The sequence below is a fragment of the Equus quagga genome, unplaced genomic scaffold, assembly GCF_021613505.1.
Source record: "Equus quagga isolate Etosha38 unplaced genomic scaffold, UCLA_HA_Equagga_1.0 270_RagTag, whole genome shotgun sequence".
Lineage (NCBI taxonomy): Eukaryota > Metazoa > Chordata > Mammalia > Perissodactyla > Equidae > Equus > Equus quagga.
Window position 1 is genome coordinate 1,347,792 of NW_025799872.1, and position 17,434 is coordinate 1,365,225.

General features: G+C 43.1%; 1 protein-coding gene across 1 annotated transcript in view; it reads left to right on the forward strand.

The window, feature by feature from the left end:
* The window catches only part of LOC124233905 (isoleucine--tRNA ligase, cytoplasmic-like), a 77,606-nt gene that overhangs the window by 21,612 nt on the left and 38,560 nt on the right, over nt 1-17,434 (forward strand). Inside the window, exons 9-18 of the mRNA XM_046651193.1 lie at nt 163-223; nt 3,454-3,549; nt 6,306-6,428; nt 6,930-7,021; nt 7,665-7,763; nt 9,363-9,489; nt 10,799-10,872; nt 11,748-11,942; nt 14,942-15,028; nt 16,757-16,840. Coding sequence (XP_046507149.1) covers nt 163-223; nt 3,454-3,549; nt 6,306-6,428; nt 6,930-7,021; nt 7,665-7,763; nt 9,363-9,489; nt 10,799-10,872; nt 11,748-11,942; nt 14,942-15,028; nt 16,757-16,840 — 1,038 coding nt within the window. The remainder of the gene's footprint in view (nt 1-162; nt 224-3,453; nt 3,550-6,305; nt 6,429-6,929; nt 7,022-7,664; nt 7,764-9,362; nt 9,490-10,798; nt 10,873-11,747; nt 11,943-14,941; nt 15,029-16,756; nt 16,841-17,434) is intronic.

A 17,434-nucleotide genomic window follows, 5' to 3' on the forward strand; every position in this document is an offset into this window, starting at 1 on the left:
ATATTATTCAAGATTAGTTTGAAGTAGTGAAACGGAGTGTGTTGAGGTCACACATTCCAGCACTGACGACTTAGAAACAAGGGAACTACAAGTGATGTGGCTGCAGCCTCCTCTCCTTCGCGATTTAATCTAACTCTGAGTTTGCCTTTCTCCTTTTCCTAGATTTCCTGGTGCCTATCTCAAAGGCAAGAAATACACGCCCCTGTTTGACTATTTTGTGAAGGTGAGCTCAGGGCCTGTAGACGGGCTTTCGGCACCTGTTCTTGGGTAACTGAAGCCACATGATGATAGCTGGGGTGGCACTCGCCAATTGTGGTGCCGTCAGTACGAGGGGCCTGAATTCAGAAGTGCTTCAGTGTTAACGAAATTAAATTCTGTTTGTATTGCCTTCTTGTTTTAGGAATTAAAATCCTATAGGAATTTTTAAAATACTTTTCTCAACTTACGTAAGGAATTACTTTACATTTGATAAGATTTATATGTGTTTATTTTTATTGTTTTTAATTTACTTATCACCCAGGAAATTTATTGAGTTTTTTGGGGTTTTTTTTGAGGAAGATTATCCCTGAGCTAACTGCTGCCAGTCCTCCTCTTTTCGCTGAGGAAGACTGGCCCTGAGCTCACATCCATGCCCATCTTCCTCTACTTTATACATGGGATGCCTACCACAGCATGGCTTGCCAAGCCATGCCATGTCTGCACCCGGGACCTGAACCAGTGAACCCCGGGCCACCAAAGTGGAATGTGTGCCCTTAACCGCTGTGCCACTGGGCCGGCCCCAAGCTTTTTTGTTGTTTTTTTTTTTTTTTTTACAAAGATGGTGCTCAGTGTGTAAAAGTAAACAGAATTCATATCAAGGAAATTGATGAGGTGGGTGTTTTAAATCTGAGCACCCAACAGAGCTCATACATTTAGTGTTCTTAAGAGTCATAAAGCTGTTCTATGTAGTTTTCATTTTCTGACAACAGAGAATCCACAGGTACGGTTGCAAACCCCAGCACCACCACCAACAAAAAAACAAGGTCAGCAGGAATTTTCCATTAGTCCTTATTTATAGGTCGTGGAGTAAAGTAATGAGCAGCACCCTCAGACCTGGCTTTACACACTGTGTGGAAATTATATTCAGCTGGATGTAGCATGAGCCAGCAAAACCTTGCATCACAGGCCGGGATAAAACATGTGCTTGCTTCTCTGTTCTGGTTCAGTGCAGGGGTAGAGTTTGGTTAATGCAGATGACCTCTGCCATTTGGGCTCTCTCCACAGTATCACGCACACCTGTCTCTCCATTTTTGTGCACCTGGAGTGTTTTCCCATGTTTCTTGTTTCCTAATTTGTGGCTTTCTTCCTCCTTCCATGTTGCTGCTCACAGATTTCTGTACGCTCTGCCTGGTCGGGTCCCTCCCTATGAGCCTGTAGTCGTTTGCTGGCACATTCCTCATCAGGTGTTCTCCACTTGGCACAAGGCAGACTTGCTTCCTAACCATGTCCCCTAATGGTGCTTCAAACATATCCTTTGCTTCCATCAAACTAGCCCTTTCTTTTCTTCCCTCTCTGCCTTTGTTTTCATTAAGTTTTCGAAAACTCCCATTTAAAAAAAAATCCCTCATCTTGTTTTAATATCATATCTGCTGGAGTTCAACCCACTCTTCAAGGCTAGACTCAGATGCTATCTGAAAAATGCATTTTCTGAAATGCTTTGGCTTCTCCCTCTGATAAATGTCATTACTGCATTCTTGTCTTATATATCTTAACATATTTTGTTTTATATTTGTTTTTATTTGTCTTAAAATTCTTCTGCTAGATTAGTGATTCAGCCTTTCTGAATCACAGACTCTGTTGAGAACCCTGTTGAGGAAAGCTCAGCCCTCTCAGAAAATGCATGTGTCCACACTGGATAGGACCTTTGGGTTAAATTGGGGTCTGTCTGGAATATGCACTCAATATGTAGAATTAAGTTGAATAACACCTGTGATAACACCTATCCATTCAGTTAGCTTCCTGAAATTTCTGGGACCTTCGGTGGGTTTTAGACAGATAGTACAAATTTTTTTTTTGAGGAAGATTAGCACTGAGCTAACTGCTGCCAATCCTCTTCATTTTGCTGAGGAAGACTGGCCCTGAGCTAACGTCCATGCCCATCTTCCTCTATTTTATATGTGGGACGCCTACCACAGCATGGCGTGCCAAGTGGTGCCATGTCCGCACCTGGGATCCGAACAGGCGAACCCCGGGCTGCCGAAGTGGAATGTGTGCACTTAACCACTGTGCCACCGGGCCAGCCCCTACAAATTCTTTGATTTAAGACCAAATCATCTGGTGTATACCTGAAATACGTATGTTCTGAAATATGCAGTAGGAGCTATGAGAGTAGGTGCTGCCTGTGGGGACTGCTCACCCACCTCAGCCGTGGTGGGAACAGGATCCAGAGCCCCAGGACAGGAATGTGGTGTGGGGTTTCTTGGTATTCAGTTAAAAACGGTAATATACGTTTGTACGTCTGATTCTAAGGACACACATATTGTCCCTCCGTATTTACACTATTGAAGACACACCTTTTAGCACCTATCATACCACACCAGAAACATTTCCAGGTGATTTGGGTTAAAGCAATTAAAAATTCATGGTCATCTTCAAGTTTAATGTTGCTGAAAATGACATTGTATTTGGAACCAGAAGACCTTGTTTCAGGCCCTGGCTTCATCACTGCTAGTTGTGTGATTTGGGCAAACCATTTCATCTTTGTTCTGAGTTTGTTCATCTGTGAAATGCAAATAGAACCAGAACATTTTTAAAATATGGGAATACTAATACCTTTTTCACAGGATTATAGGAATTAAATGTGAAAATCATTTCTGAAAGTACTTTTTACGAAAGGAAGAGAGATAAGAAAGCAAAGGATCAGTTTCAGCCAAACAAAGGGTATTCGGAAAGAAATATTAAGAGATGAAGGCAGAAAAAGTAGGTCTGTAGCCTTATCCCTGTGTTAAGCTGATTTCATTGTTGTTGCAAAGAAAATCAATTGAAAACATTTCCCCTTGGTGTTAGAGTGAGTGCACTACCTGTCAATAGAACTTGCAACCTTGGCTTCTCCATCTTGGTTCTTTCAAGGTTTGCCTTTTGTGACTGAATACTTGAGCTGGACTGAGAGGAACAGGAGGAGCAAGCCTATGCAGTGATTGGAGATAGACCGGGAAGGGAGTAGTTTAGGGAGCGCATTTTCTGGGCCTGTGTGCTAAACTGCATGCTGGGGCTGGTGAGGAGGTCATTTATACATGATGAATTGTTTTTCATGGAAAAGATGTGTTGCGTTAGCTTGTTTCTTCTCAGTCTGAATTATTCTGTCTTTTCTCCTTCTGAAAATAATTTTGCATTTCAGATTCTTACCAAAACCTGTTATTAAATTATGATATGGTAGTGCTTCATCCTTTAAGCTTGCTCACCTTCTTTTTCCAGTGTAAAGAGAATGGTGCTTTTACTGTGCTTGTTGACAACTACGTAAGGGAGGAAGAAGGCACTGGCGTTGTACACCAAGCTCCTTACTTCGGTGCTGTGAGTAGTATAATCTTGCAGATGTACTTATGAGAAGTCAACATCAGTGGCCACTGTGCCGTGGCTATGGGTGTGGCTGTGTGTGTGGTGTTCCTTACTCTTGTTTAAACCATGGGGTAGACCTCTTTTCCAGATCACTGCTCCCGAAAATGGCTTATAAAACTTGCATGTGTAATTCCTTTTCACCCTGACCTGGTTTCGGAAAAAACCAGTGGGCTGAATCCTGGGTGTTGCCAGGCATTTAGTCTTTCTGAAAGGCATGCTATGTTTTCATTCATTCACGCTTTACGTCCAGTCCTCTTGCTCTTTATGGTATGCATTCTGTGGAGTCATGCAGTCACCACGACTGTCAGTGCCGAAGGGTTCCCTCACCTCCACTGTGTTCTTGACTAAATTTACTGCATGATCAGAAGGGAGAATCTGACCTCTCCTCAAAACTGTATGGTGTGGTTAAATTGAAATTTTTCCCAGAGTAATTTTTCTAAAGATGTGATCCTTTTAACATAATTGTATGTGAATAAAACAGAAGAGTATAAGGGATTAAGGGCACACATTTCAGAGCAAATCAGACCTCACCTTAAGTCACAACCCTGCCACTCACAGGCGGCCTCTGAGTCAGTTACTTGGCCTGTCTGGACCTCCTTTTCCTCCTCTGGAACATGGGTGACAGTACATCCTGTCTGGTGACTGTAAGGGTTCAACAAATCACCTGTGAGGAGCGTTGGGCACAGCGCTGATGCTGTAAGGTGTGGACAGTCACGGTGCCAGTGCCGCCCCCACTGGGGACCTGCCGCTCCTCTCAGCTCCACCGTCTGTCCTGAGAGGGCTGGTGCTGGCTGTCTCTGTGCTCCTTTTGTCTTTGTACTTAACCTGTACAGGGATTTTTACTAGGAAATCTTCAAACATACACAGGAGTAAAGAAAATACTGTAATAAATTCATATATTCACATCATCCTGCTGCATTAATTATCAGCATTTTGGAAACTCCATTTTATCTGTTTGTTCCCTCTCCCCTTCTACCACACCTTTTTTTTTATTTTGGCTAGAGGGTTTTGAAGCAAATCCTCAACATCATGTCTTTCATCTGTAAATACTTCACATCTCTGACTGATAAGGACTTATAGTTTTAATATAGCCACCATGCCATTGTTATACTAGATAAAATTAACTGTTCCTTAATATTACCTAATACCTGTCCATATTCAAATTGAGTGGAAGCATTCTTGATAAACTGTTTATTGAGTGTTAGGAACTAGTCAAATTTCAGTTATTCATAGTAGTTTTAGGGTCAACGGTATGGTTGTGCCACTGATGATAAATAATAAAAAGATAACTTCTTGGTTTTGAATTATAGTTTAAGTTTTCTTTTTAAAATGTAAATATCTATCATGTGCTATAGTAGTAACTCATATATTGTCCTGAATGACAGGCAGGTTAATGTTGTAGAAGATCAGGTCTTTAAACGGCATTTGGTGACATTTTCCGAGAGACCCTCCATGTGGTAGCTTTGCCATTGCTGCGCTGTGACTTCTCCAGAGTCTGTACCTCTGCATGACTGTCCGCCTGTCATTCTGGCTCTGTTCAGGAATGCTGTTCTTAGCTAGTCTATGTGGGCGTGGCTGTTTGCTCTACACTAAATGGTTCAGATTGCTGGGCTTCGGGGCTTGTCCTGTCTGTGTTGTGCAGGTGTGTTTGGGTCTTCCTTCATGGCCAGGCTGTCACTGCCCTTACTCTTAGCACATCCACATCACACAGGCAGCCTCTCAGCACAGTGAGACTTGAACACTGGCCCCGGTGGAAGCATATTGGCTTTCCAGTTTGTCTTGGCGTAAAACCAGAGTGTGGTTTCACTGTTCAGCCTGAGACAGTCCCTTTAATTTTAGCTTCAGGCAGCATAGCACAGCAGTGAAGACCTTGGACTCTTAGAGTCCAACAACCTTGGAGCCAGGCATTGCCACTTTGCAGCTGAGCTTTTTCTTTGTGCCTCAGCTTCCTCTTCTGTAAAATGTGGGTAGTTGCTGGTTTGTTCGAGGGGAGCACATAGTTAAAACCTAGTGCACCTGTCTGCCTTCCTCACAGGATCATCATGGAGATTAAATAAGCTAAGTAATCAAGCGTTCATAGCACATTATACGTGTTTGCTAATTATTGTTAACACTGCTCAAAATGTATTCCTGCAGCATGGTAGTGTGCCTGGGTAAACTATGCTGCCTGGGGCCCGTTCATTTATTTGTAAAGTGAATACTTCGGATTTAGATCAGTGTTGCTATCCTTTCGGCCACTCCTTGGCAGAATGCAAATCCAGGTGCACATCAGGCATCATGCAGTATGTGCTAAATAGGTCCTTCCATACGCCTCCATGTGCTTCTGCTCTGTGCATATGTGTATGTGCCTATATGCTGCGATTAGAAATCAGATTTGATTTCGCTTTAATACATGCATGTGTGTCCTCTCTCTTCTCACTTAGTAGACACTCTGCTGTATGTAGGGGTCTGTGAAGTAACGGCTGGGAAAACTGGGGAGGTGACCTAATCCCCTATCCAACTGTAGGGCTCTGTATCTCTGAGTGGTCCTTGAATTCACTTCAGTTGAGAAGATAACTAAAGGTATTACATTTACATGTCAGAATACTGAAAACTTGTCTTGTAAGTCTGTCACCTTCTGTACACTCCTGTCTGTACACTCCTCGCTCCCTGCACCCACATTTCTTAAAGTGTTTTGTTCTGCCCTCCATCCCCCTTGCCCTTCTCCCCAGGATGACTATCGAGTCTGTATGGACTTCGGCATCATTCAGAAAGACTCTCTCCCTATTTGTCCTGTGGATGCATCAGGCTGTTTCACAGCGGAAGTGACAGATTTCATGGGACAGTATGTAAAGGTCTGTATCTGTGTGACATAGAAAGGTGTCAGTTTTGTCATACTTCTTTCATTAATCAGTTTTTTATTAAATAGCTTCCATATCTGGGATTTTTTTTTCCAGGAAGTTGTTTTTGTTTTGTTTCAGCACAGAAAATTGAAAGGACAGACAGATGTTATCTGCTGCATTCTGAGGGTCTAGTACGTTCAAAGGAATCTTGCTATAGTTTGAAGGGTAGGGATCAGAAAAACTGGGCTCTGATTTGTGGCTCATGGAGCAGCTTTGTGACCTTGGGGTAATCATTGCTGATTGAAAACCTCACTACCTTAAATGGCATGAAATGTACCTAAAGTTGTGCAGCGGCTAAAATATAGACCGAATATTTTTATAATACTTTTGTTATTTGTGCCTTTTGTTTATAGAAAAAGTATCAAAATAACAGATTTTAGTAATATACTCAATTATCTTGTGTTACTACATATTGTAGGTTATTTTGATGGCTAGATTTTAATTTTTTAACAGGATGCTGACAAAAATATCATCAGGACCCTGAAGGAACACGGCCGACTCCTTGTTGCCAGCACCTTCACTCACAGCTACCCTTTCTGCTGGAGGTGAGAAGACATGAAGACTGTGTTGTAGCTAGAGCTTCAGACTTTTGGATGCCCTTAATATGTGTGCCCATTCCACCAATTTGTGGTTCCCATCTCATTTGTGTCCTTCAGAGTTAGTGTATGGAAACTGCCTTCTTGTGTGAAGGAGAATTGTGTGGATACATACAGTTACCTCTTTCCTCAGGAGTTGGGCGAGAAATACAGACATATGCAAATAGGTTTTGTATTGGGGCCATATGTGTTTAGCATGCGACATATCTCTAGAATTTTCTAATGGAATTTAGTGAGAAATATAATGTGACATCAAGTTTACTACAAAACCATACTGCTGTGGTGTGGGTGAAAGTGGGGTGCTCCGTGGCATCATGTTCTGTTCCCACGTTTCCTCTGTGTTGAAATTGACATCATTTCTCAGACAGCTGTCACACCAGCAGGACTGTTTTCTTCCTTGTCTTCTATTACTAGCTTTTGCCTTTCTTGGCATTGTGGAGGGAGGTGACCAATACTGAGGACATAGACATTAGTATTTGCAATAAAAGTAAATATTAGCAGAAAGCCAAATAGGTGGTAGTGATGTCAGTCATACCCTGGGCACCTGCATCCCTCAGTCTCACCAGCCACGTCTGCTTTTTCGATTCCCCAGGTCGGACACTCCCCTCATTTACAAAGCAGTGCCCAGCTGGTTCGTGCAAGTGGAGCACATGGTGGACCAGCTGCTGAGGAACAATGACCTGTGTTACTGGTGAGCAGTAAGATGTGTGTCTTCGTTGTGTCCTTTGTCACGTAGTAAGTATTGGTTATACTTCCCCCCAACTGTAATAATTTTAATAGCTAACTTTTATTGTATATTGTGATAATAACTTTTTTATTCTGTATTTTCAGGAACACAAAATAATTTAAATAATATTATGTAGTAGAAGTAGCATCCTTCTTATGGTAAAGCTTATAAGGGAGCGTTTTTCTTTTTTAAAACCCAGTGGAAATAAGAAACTGCCATTTATTTGATTTGCAGAATGGAATAACTTTGGGGAAAAATCTGGCCGTACTCTTGGAGTTCCTTAGCCTTAAGTAATAATCATTATCAGGATAAGCATTTATGTTTGGAGTACCTACAGAGGCCCTTTACGCTTCCACACTGGACACTAGTTGAGTCTCTAGAGGACAGTGGCGTCTTGTGCACCCCCACTTTGTGGATGAGCCTGCAGGGACGAGAGCCTCACTTTCCTCAGCTGCTGTCTGACCCACGGAGGGGTGTTACTCAGCCGCTGAGTGCAGAAGCAAAATAAGGCTGAATGTGTGTGTTCCAGGAGAATGTTTTTCACTGGGAGTTCTGAGGGTGATCACTATGTCTTACTTCCCACAGAACCCAACTCAACTTAAAAACTGCATTTGATTTTGGAAGAATGAGGAGAATCTCAGAACAGTAAAAAGAAATGGTTATAAACTAGAGCTTTCTGTATTTCCTAGAAAAATGACCCTGATTTCTCAAGAAAAAGTAGTTTTTCTGCTTTTGTACCAAGGAAGCTCTTTAGTTCCCCTAACGTGTGAAGTGCTGGCTGTGGAATATTAGTGTGCTGGCCTCGTGTGGGTGCAGGCCTGTAAACTGACCCTTATCATACTGTATGGTAACCACGGTGCCTGAGAGAACAGGGTGTTTGGGAGCCTGGGGGCCCCTGACTCAGTGTTAAGCTTGGGAAGGTTTCATGCAAAGCCAAGCCTCAAAGGATAAGGAGCCATTTACCAAGTGGAGGCAGTGGAATCCTGGGGGCGGGTGGCAGAGGGAAGGAGGGCTGTGGGCACAGGCAAAGGCATTAGGTGAAGAGCTGCCTTCTCAGGAATTTGCCTCACTGCTGGAGCCTAGAGTGCCATGCCAGGGGGACATCAGATGAGCCTGCGGAGGCGGCTACCTACCAGCTACAAGCAACATGACCTGTGTGGATTCTTAATTAGTAGATGACGGGGAGCCCTTGCTAGTGAGTTTCAGTAGAAACTGTTGTGTGGCAGATGGCCTGAAGACCAGATCTGAGTGGGACCAGGCTAGCCAGCATCATGGTGACTGGTTAGAGGACTGTGGCAGTCCTGTGGTGGAGAGCGGGACAAGGAAGCTGTGGACTGTGGGGTTTCCCATTACAGAGTGTCTTCACTGGGATGAATTCACAGCACATACAGCCACTGTGGGTCGTCTGGTGCTGTCCATGCAGAAGACGTTCTCCCAGGAGCGAGCTCAGCACTTCCAGAATGTTAGGTCCACAAAGCATTATACAAAGGCTTATGCCGACCTAATTAAAAGTTTACTTACTCATATTCTTACGTGATCACTTATCTGACCTGTTTATTGCAGGGTCCCGGAGTTCGTGCGAGAAAAGCGATTTGGAAATTGGCTAAAAGATGCACGTGACTGGGCAGTTTCCAGAAACAGATACTGGGGCACTCCTATCCCACTGTGGGTCAGCGATGACTTGGAGGAGGTGAGGCAGGGAGGTGCTTCCTGGGGTTGGTTTTTGCTGAAGCACTTCATTTGTGCATCTGAATATGAGGTAAAAGAATATGATTTCTTTTTTTCTCTATCCCTTTCTTATTTCGTCTGTTTTTTTCCTCTTTATTCTTTCCTAGAATCATGACATAAATAAGAATATGTTTTTAGGGTTTTTAATTAATTTTTACTTTACTTTTACTTATAAATACTGTTTTTAAAATTTCCCTCTGTATAAAAGTGAAGAATGCAGTTTTTGTCAGGTAAATCCACGCAGTAAATTGTTTGTGTTATGTTGCTCTGATCTTTTTCTCCTTGTGAGCTATTATGAAGAAAACACAGACTCCAACCCTGCACTGAGTCTTAGAGTGTTAAACCAACTGTATAGTGATGAAAAAGGAAGACTTAAAAATAAATTACCACAGCATTGCAGACCTTTAATCTGTAAAATCCAGCGGACGTGTGAGTGTCTGTATAAATATATATACAGGAGTAAAGATGTATTCCCACAACAGAGCCTCTATCCAGAGCTGAGAGCGTTAGAGCAGTCGTGAGCCACAGCAGCTCAAGGAGCTTGGTAAATCCCCAGGAGGGACCGGAAACGCAACAGTAAAGTAGCTGAATCAGAAGACTTTTCAGTACTGAACAGGAGGGGCCTAGAAAGAGGCCGTGGGTGTTCACCAGGCAGCAGGAACCCCCTGGGTGAGAACCCCCAGCAACTCCTGCTGGTGCAGTCAGGCTGCACGGGCCTGTCAGAGGGCTCCCCTGTTCCAAGTGCCCCAGCTGGCCCATCTCTCAGCCTCCTTACCTGGACATCAGCCTAATGTCTTGTGATCGGATTACTTTGATCTGGTCCATGCAGTAATCTAGTTCATGCTTTGAATTGGAAAGAGTCCAGCTTAAATAGCCAAATTCAAGTGCCAGGAAGAAACTAAGATGCCTTAGAGTAATAATCTAGGCCTTTCACCTTTGCTGGTTGTTTTTGGCAGAAATTTGGACGTAGTAAACCCTCAAGAAATACTTGTTGGCATGATGGCCATGAAATCCTCTCCGTGTAGGGACTCTGTGTGATATAGGGCAGGTAACAAAGTAGAGAAGTCTGCTCCCCTCCTCAGATAGCAACGTGCAGTCTCTGGTGAGTGTGAGCCAGGTTGGTGATAACTATCCTCCAGCCCAGGCTGGTATACGAATGAGCTTCTAAAGAAGATCAAAGGTTTCTAAAACTAAACAAGAATGCTGCAGAAATTAACTCTGTGTGATGTTTGTATCTGAGGCACTCCCACTTTCTAACTTTGTTTTAACAGGTAGTTTGCGTTGGCTCAATGGCAGAACTTGAAGAACTGTCAGGAGCAAAGATCTCAGATCTGCACAGAGAGAGGTCAGTTTGTGAGGGATTCACTTCAGTTCTTTCCTTCAGAGAGCGTTGGGCTAGGTCCTGGCCATTAAAGCTTGGTCTCTGGAGCAGATCATGGAGCTACACGTAGAAGTCAGATGCTAGTTTGCTGAATTACTTTGTTGATGACTCATGTCATATGGAGGAAAGGTGGCCCCTGTCTGTAAGTTACTTGTCGGGACACTTTGGTGTATAACCTTCCAGGCCAAGCACTCAAGGTGCCTTCTTTTTTTAAAAAAAAAGATTTTATGGGGCTGGCCCCGTGGCCGAGTGGTTAAGTTCACGCGCTCCGCGGCAGGCGGCCCAGTGTTTCGTCAGTTCAAATCCTGGGCGCGGACATGGCACTGCTCATCAGACCACGCTGGGGCAGCGTCCCACATGCCACAACTAGAAGAACCCACAATGAAGAATACACAACTATGTACCGGGGGGCTTTGGGGAGAAAAAGGAAAAAAAAAAATCTTTAAAAAGAAAAAAAAAAAAAGAAAGATTTTATTTTTCCTTTTTCTCCCCAAAGCCCCCCAGTACATAGTTGTATATATTTTAGTTGTGGGTCCTTCTAGTTGTGGTACGTGGGATGCCGCCTCAGCATGGCCTGATGACTGGTGCCATGTCCACACCCAGGATTCTAACCTGTGAAACCCTGGGCCACCGAAGCAGAGCACACGAACTTAACCACTCCAGCCCTGGGGCCAACCCCATCAAGGTGCCTTCTGAAACCCTGTGACAGCCACCGATACTTCTGTTTGCAGGGGCATACCATAGAGCTTGTCAGGGCGTTCCGTTTCCTACTGGCAGTTAGACCAGTAGGTTCTGTTGTGCTTATAATTAAGAGAAATGGCTACTTCTCTGTTTATTAGCATCGACCATCTGACTATTCCTTCCCGTTGTGGGAAGGGGTCGTTGCATCGCATCTCTGAGGTGTTTGACTGCTGGTTTGAGAGCGGCAGCATGCCCTATGCCCAAGTTCATTACCCGTTTGAAAGCAAGAGGGAGTTCGAGGAGGCATTTCCTGCAGACTTCATTGCTGAAGGCATCGACCAGACCAGAGGATGGTAAGTTCCTTGTTCTTGCGAATGTTCTCTTGATTTTGTTTTACGCAGCAGGTTTTTTTTTTTATTCTGATTTTTTTATTTTATTTTTTTATTTTTTTATTGAGTTATTGATAGGTTACAATCTTGTGAAATTTCAATTGTACATTAATGTTTGTCAGTCATGTTGTAGGTGCACCACTTCACCCTTTGTGCCCACCCCCCACCCCACCTTTCCCCTGGTATCCACTAAACTGTTCTTGGTCCATAGTTTTAAATTCCTCATATGAGTGGAGTCATACACAGATTATCTTTCTCTCGCTGGCTTATTTCACTTAACATAATTCTCTCAAGGTCCATCCATGTTATTGCAAATGGAATGATTTTGTTCTGTTTTGCAGCTGAGTAGTATTCCATTCTATATATGTACCACATCTTCTTTATCCATTCGTCTGTTGATGGGCACTTAGGTTGCTTCCACGTCTTGGCTATTGTAAACAGTGCTGCAATAAACATTGGGGTGCACAGGACTTTGGGGATTGCTGACTTCAGGCTCTTTGGATAAATACCCAGTAGTGGGATGGCTGGATCGTATGGTAGTTCTATTTTTAGTTTTTTGAGGAATCTCCATACTGTTTTCCATAGTGGCTGCACCAGTTTGCATTCCCACCAGCAGTGTATGAGGGTTCCTTTTTCTCCGCAACCTCTCCAACATTTGTTGCTATTAGTTTTAGATATTTTTGTCATTCTAACGGGTATAAGGTGATATCTTAGTGTAGTTTTGATTTGCATTTCCCTGATGATCAGCGATGATGAGCATCTTTTCATGTGCCTATTGGCCATCAGTATATCTTCTTTGGAGAAATGTCTGTTCATGTCTCCAGCCCATTTTTTGATTCTTTATCAAAGAATCAAAGAGAGTTCTTTATATATTAAGGATATTAAGCCTTTGTCAGATATATGACTTGCAAATATTTTTTCCCAGTTAGTGGGTTGTTTTTTTGTTTCAATCCTGTTTTCATTTGCCTTGAAGAAGCTCTTTAATCTGATGAAGTCCCATTTGTTTATTCTTTCTATTGTTTCCCTTCTCTGAGAAGGCATGGTGTCCAAAAAGATCCTTTTAATACTGATGTCAAAGAGTGTACTGCCTACGTTTTCTTCCAGAAGCCTTATGGTTTCAGGTCTCACCTTTAGGTCTTTAATCCATTTTGAGTTTATTTTGGTGAATGGTGAAAAAGAATGGTTAATTTTCATTCTTTTACATGTGGCTTTCCAGTTTTCCCAGCACCATTTGTTGAAAAGACTTTCTTTTCTCCATTGTATGCCCTCAGCTCCTTTGTCAAAGATAAGCTGTCCATAGATATGTGGTTTTATTTCTGGGCTTTCAATTCTGTTCCATTGATCTGTGCACCAGTTTTTGTACAAGTACCACGCTTACGCAGCAGGTATTTTACTGAGCACCTAGCGTCTATCAGATGGGTGCTGGGGAGATTGTCAGACAAGACAGGCTCGCTCCTACCCTCTGCTCCTCACCACCAAACATCTCATTGAAGTGTCTTTGGAGTAGGAATTTTTCACTGGAGTAGGACAGTAGTTTTAGAGTTTGAATTATTTCACTTACATTTTGGAATATAGAGATTTGTTTTGCTGGAAGATTAAGTGATACAAAACACAATATGTGTTCTTAGCTTGTTTACTTCAAATAATTTACTCAAATGTTTAATGAGTATTTACATACAAGATAATGAGTTGGGTGCTACAGATTTGAGGAATAGTTGGGAATGTGCTCAGATGTTAAAGCTAGCCTCGTAAAATTAACATTCTAAAAAAATGCAGATTTTAAAAAAGGGGGGAGATTGTGGTATTGGTTTTATCTGGTGACTTATTTAAAGCAGTACTTTCATCCTCTTAATTAGAAAAAGGTGAGTTACCGTCTCTTCATGGATAAGCTTGGCCAACCCGGGTTCCAATTTTGCTTTCATTAGTAATGTGCCTGCAGGAGTGTTTAAGGAACGCTGGGGTCCTTTTCTGCTTTTGCAACTTGCGTTCATCACAAACTAATTGAATTCCAGCCTTAATGCTCTGAAGTGTTCTATATTCAGCTTCTAATCCGTTCATCTGTAGAAACAGCTACCAGGCACAAACCCTTGTTCTTAGAGAGGCCACATGACTCACCAGTAGGTTGTTTCTCGGAGGAGCGGCGGCATCTGGCAGCTGTTGAAAGCCCTCCTATGGGTCCCTGTGTGCACACTGCCTCCTTCCCCTTCCCTCAGCCATGGGCTGCCTCGCTTAGGCACTTGCGTCCTCCTCACCTACCTTTGGAGGAAGGGATGTCTGGTCTCCATCTTCATCAATTCACATCACATAATGTTCTTGGGGTGCAAAATCAGGTTGGAGGTGACACAAGCAAGCTTCCTGAGACAGCTTGCAGGGCTGTGATGGACCTCTCTTAGGGAACAAGTTGGCAAGTAAACAATATACATGCTATCTGACAGAAGGAAAATGCATTCCTGTTGCTGTAGTCTACCTTGAACTTTGGGATGAGAGTGCTCTTTGCATCTTTTGTCATCAGACTGTCCCATATGACCTTGTGCTAAAGGCAACACACATCCTTGGATTTTCAGCCCAGAATTTGTGGGAGGTCCTGGGAGGCCATCCGGGCCTGCCCTGCCTTGTGGCTGCCCAACTGGTTCCCCAAGGAGGGCAACAGTACTGTCCTCAACTTCTGGGAGTCAGCCTCTCACTCCAGGCCTTTATTTGCTTTAAATAAAGCACATTTTGTTTTTTCTGATCAGAAGCTCTAATGTGATTGATATGCAGTGGGTCTGCCTATGCGTAATTTTCCAGCACTCCCCAGATGATTCTAACGTGTCACCACAATTAACGACCATTGCTTTAAGGGATTATCAAAAAGTGTAACTGATCTAAAATAGAAATTCAGTCCGATAAGTAAACCAGTGTTTTTTCGATGCTTGGACTCCTTTTCTGTTTTTATTGAACTATTTCTTGGTGGTTTTTTCCAGGTTTTACACCCTGCTGGTGCTGGCCACGGCTCTCTTTGGACAGCCACCTTTCAAGAATGTGATTGTGAACGGACTCGTCCTGGCCAGGCAGGTCACGCCCTTGTGTAGTTGTGAGTTCAGTTGCTGATCCCTTGGTTCTTGCAGCCATGTCCTGGCTGGATCTAACCACTCCTTGTGACAGGAGGAGTTTAGCAACACCCCAGCTCATCCCTATTCTTTCTTCCCTCTGCTTTTATATTTCTGCTGCTCTTCCTTTTCATCCAGCTCCTGTCCCGTGCACTTCTCCATCTTCAGCATTCCGTCCTCCCATACTCTGCTATCTCAGGGAGAAGGGCTGCTCTGAGAGCTGAGCCTGATGGAGGAGGAAGGGGAGCACATGTGTCCCAAGACACTGCTAATGATAACTAACAGTCGTCATTTAGAGTTTTATGAAGTGTTTTGCTTATAGCTCTTATTTAATCTGTACGCTGGTCCTTTAATTGTAGATTTTTGGTGTCCTCTTTTCAACCTGAGAAAACTGTGGGTTCTAGAGGTTTCTAGTAGTGTAGGGGAGTCTTATTTTTCCTTTGCTTCTGTTGCCGCTAGTCATTAAAAGTAAAAACATAAATATATAAAAATAAGAAAATAAGACAAAATGTTTACACAGATACCCTGCTCTGTGTGCCGAGCGAGGAGGAGGATGTCACTGATGCCATGCCAGGCCCTGCGGGGAGCATTCACACATCTTCACTCATTTAATCCCCAGAACTGTTTGAGATGGGTCTTTTACTTGTCCTATTTTGACAAGTGAGAAATTTGAGGCACAGAAAAATTGAGTAACTTGCCCAAAGTGACACGGCAAATGAGTGGTGAATTCAAGTTCTACACCCAGGCAGTCTGACTCTACAGTCTGTGCTTTTTTTTTAACTGAAAAATTTATTGAATTGTAGATTTGCATGCAGTTGTAAGACATACTAGAGACCTCCTGTGCACTTTGTCCCGCTTCCCCTAGTGGTCACGTTTTCGAAACTGGAGTCCGTTATCACAGCCAGGCATTGATGCAGCCCATCAGTCTCCTTCCGATTTCCCCAGTTGTGCGTGTGCTCCTTGCTCTGTGTAGTTAGTTGCATGCAGCATATCATGTGTGTGGCTTCCTGTATCCAACAGCATCGTCCAGATCCTGGACCATTTCAAGATCCCAGGATCCCTCTGTGCCCTTTTATATCCACACCCACACCCTCCCACTCTTCCACCCTCATCCCCAACCCCTGGAAAGCACTACTCTGTTCTCCATTTCTGAAATTGTGTCACTTCGAGTATGTTATATAAATGGAATCATACTGCATGTAGCCTTTGGGGATTGGCTTTTTCGCCCACCATAACTCCCTGGAGAGCCTTCAGGTGGTTGAGCGTATCCATGGTTCTTTCCTTTTCAGTGCTGAGCAGTGCTCCTTGCGTGGGTGACCTGCAGTTTGACCATTCACCTGCTGAAGGACATTGGGGTTTTTTCCAGTGTTTGCTGACTGTGAATAAAGCTATGAACTTTCATTATAGGTTTTGTGTGAATTTAAGTTCTCATTTCTCTAGGATGAATGCCGAGCCTGTGTTTTTAACTGTTAACAGTGGTGTCTTCCTGCTTCCAACTTCCTGAAGCTTCTCCATTGATTCACCACAGTATTTAGAAAGCTTACAGATATTACAAAACAACCTTATTGTGCCTTAACACTAGCTTGTATCCCCTTTGCATTTATGTATTTCAATTTGCAAATAATCTGTAACCATATATAAACTGTGATGTTGACTTTGTTCATTGGCATCTCCCTTTTGTTTTTCAAGTGATGGCCAAAAAATGAGCAAACGGAAAAAGAATTATCCAGATCCACTTTCAGTCATCCATAAATATGGTGCTGACGCCCTCAGGTACAAACCACTGCTCTGCCTTGTGTGTATTTGTCATTTTTTATCTAAGCATCTCTCATCCTTTTACTCATGTTCCTTAGATTTGGTTTATAATTAGTTTTTCAAAAATATGTCTCTGTTATATGGAGAGTTACGTTGGTATGGTGTTGACTTTAAACCCCCAAGGTGGTTTTCTAAATAATAAAGCCATCTTCAAATCTGGAGATGTTTTGGAGGACAAGACCTATATTGGATCTCCTTGAGCAGCCCAGGTTTTCCTTGCTAGTTGCTGGTGCCTCCGCCTCACTCCCTCGCCAGGTTCCCCATCTTGTTGGTGTTAGGGTTCTCTTGCATCATTTATTTCAGTTTTGCATTTACTCCTCAAAAGAGCCATAGGAGGTATATTTATAGTAGAGCAAATAAAAAATTAATATTGAAAAGTTTTTAAAGAAATGTGAGCCACTGCTTGAAATAGTCATAGTCGTTGAACATTGATCACAGTGTCCAGGTTAAAAGGAGCCAGAGAGATCTTGTTCAGCATCTTCCTGTTGTGGACCTGGAGATGCCTGAGGGCTGAGGCCGAGGCCAAGCACATTCACAGTCACCTTGTTGCCC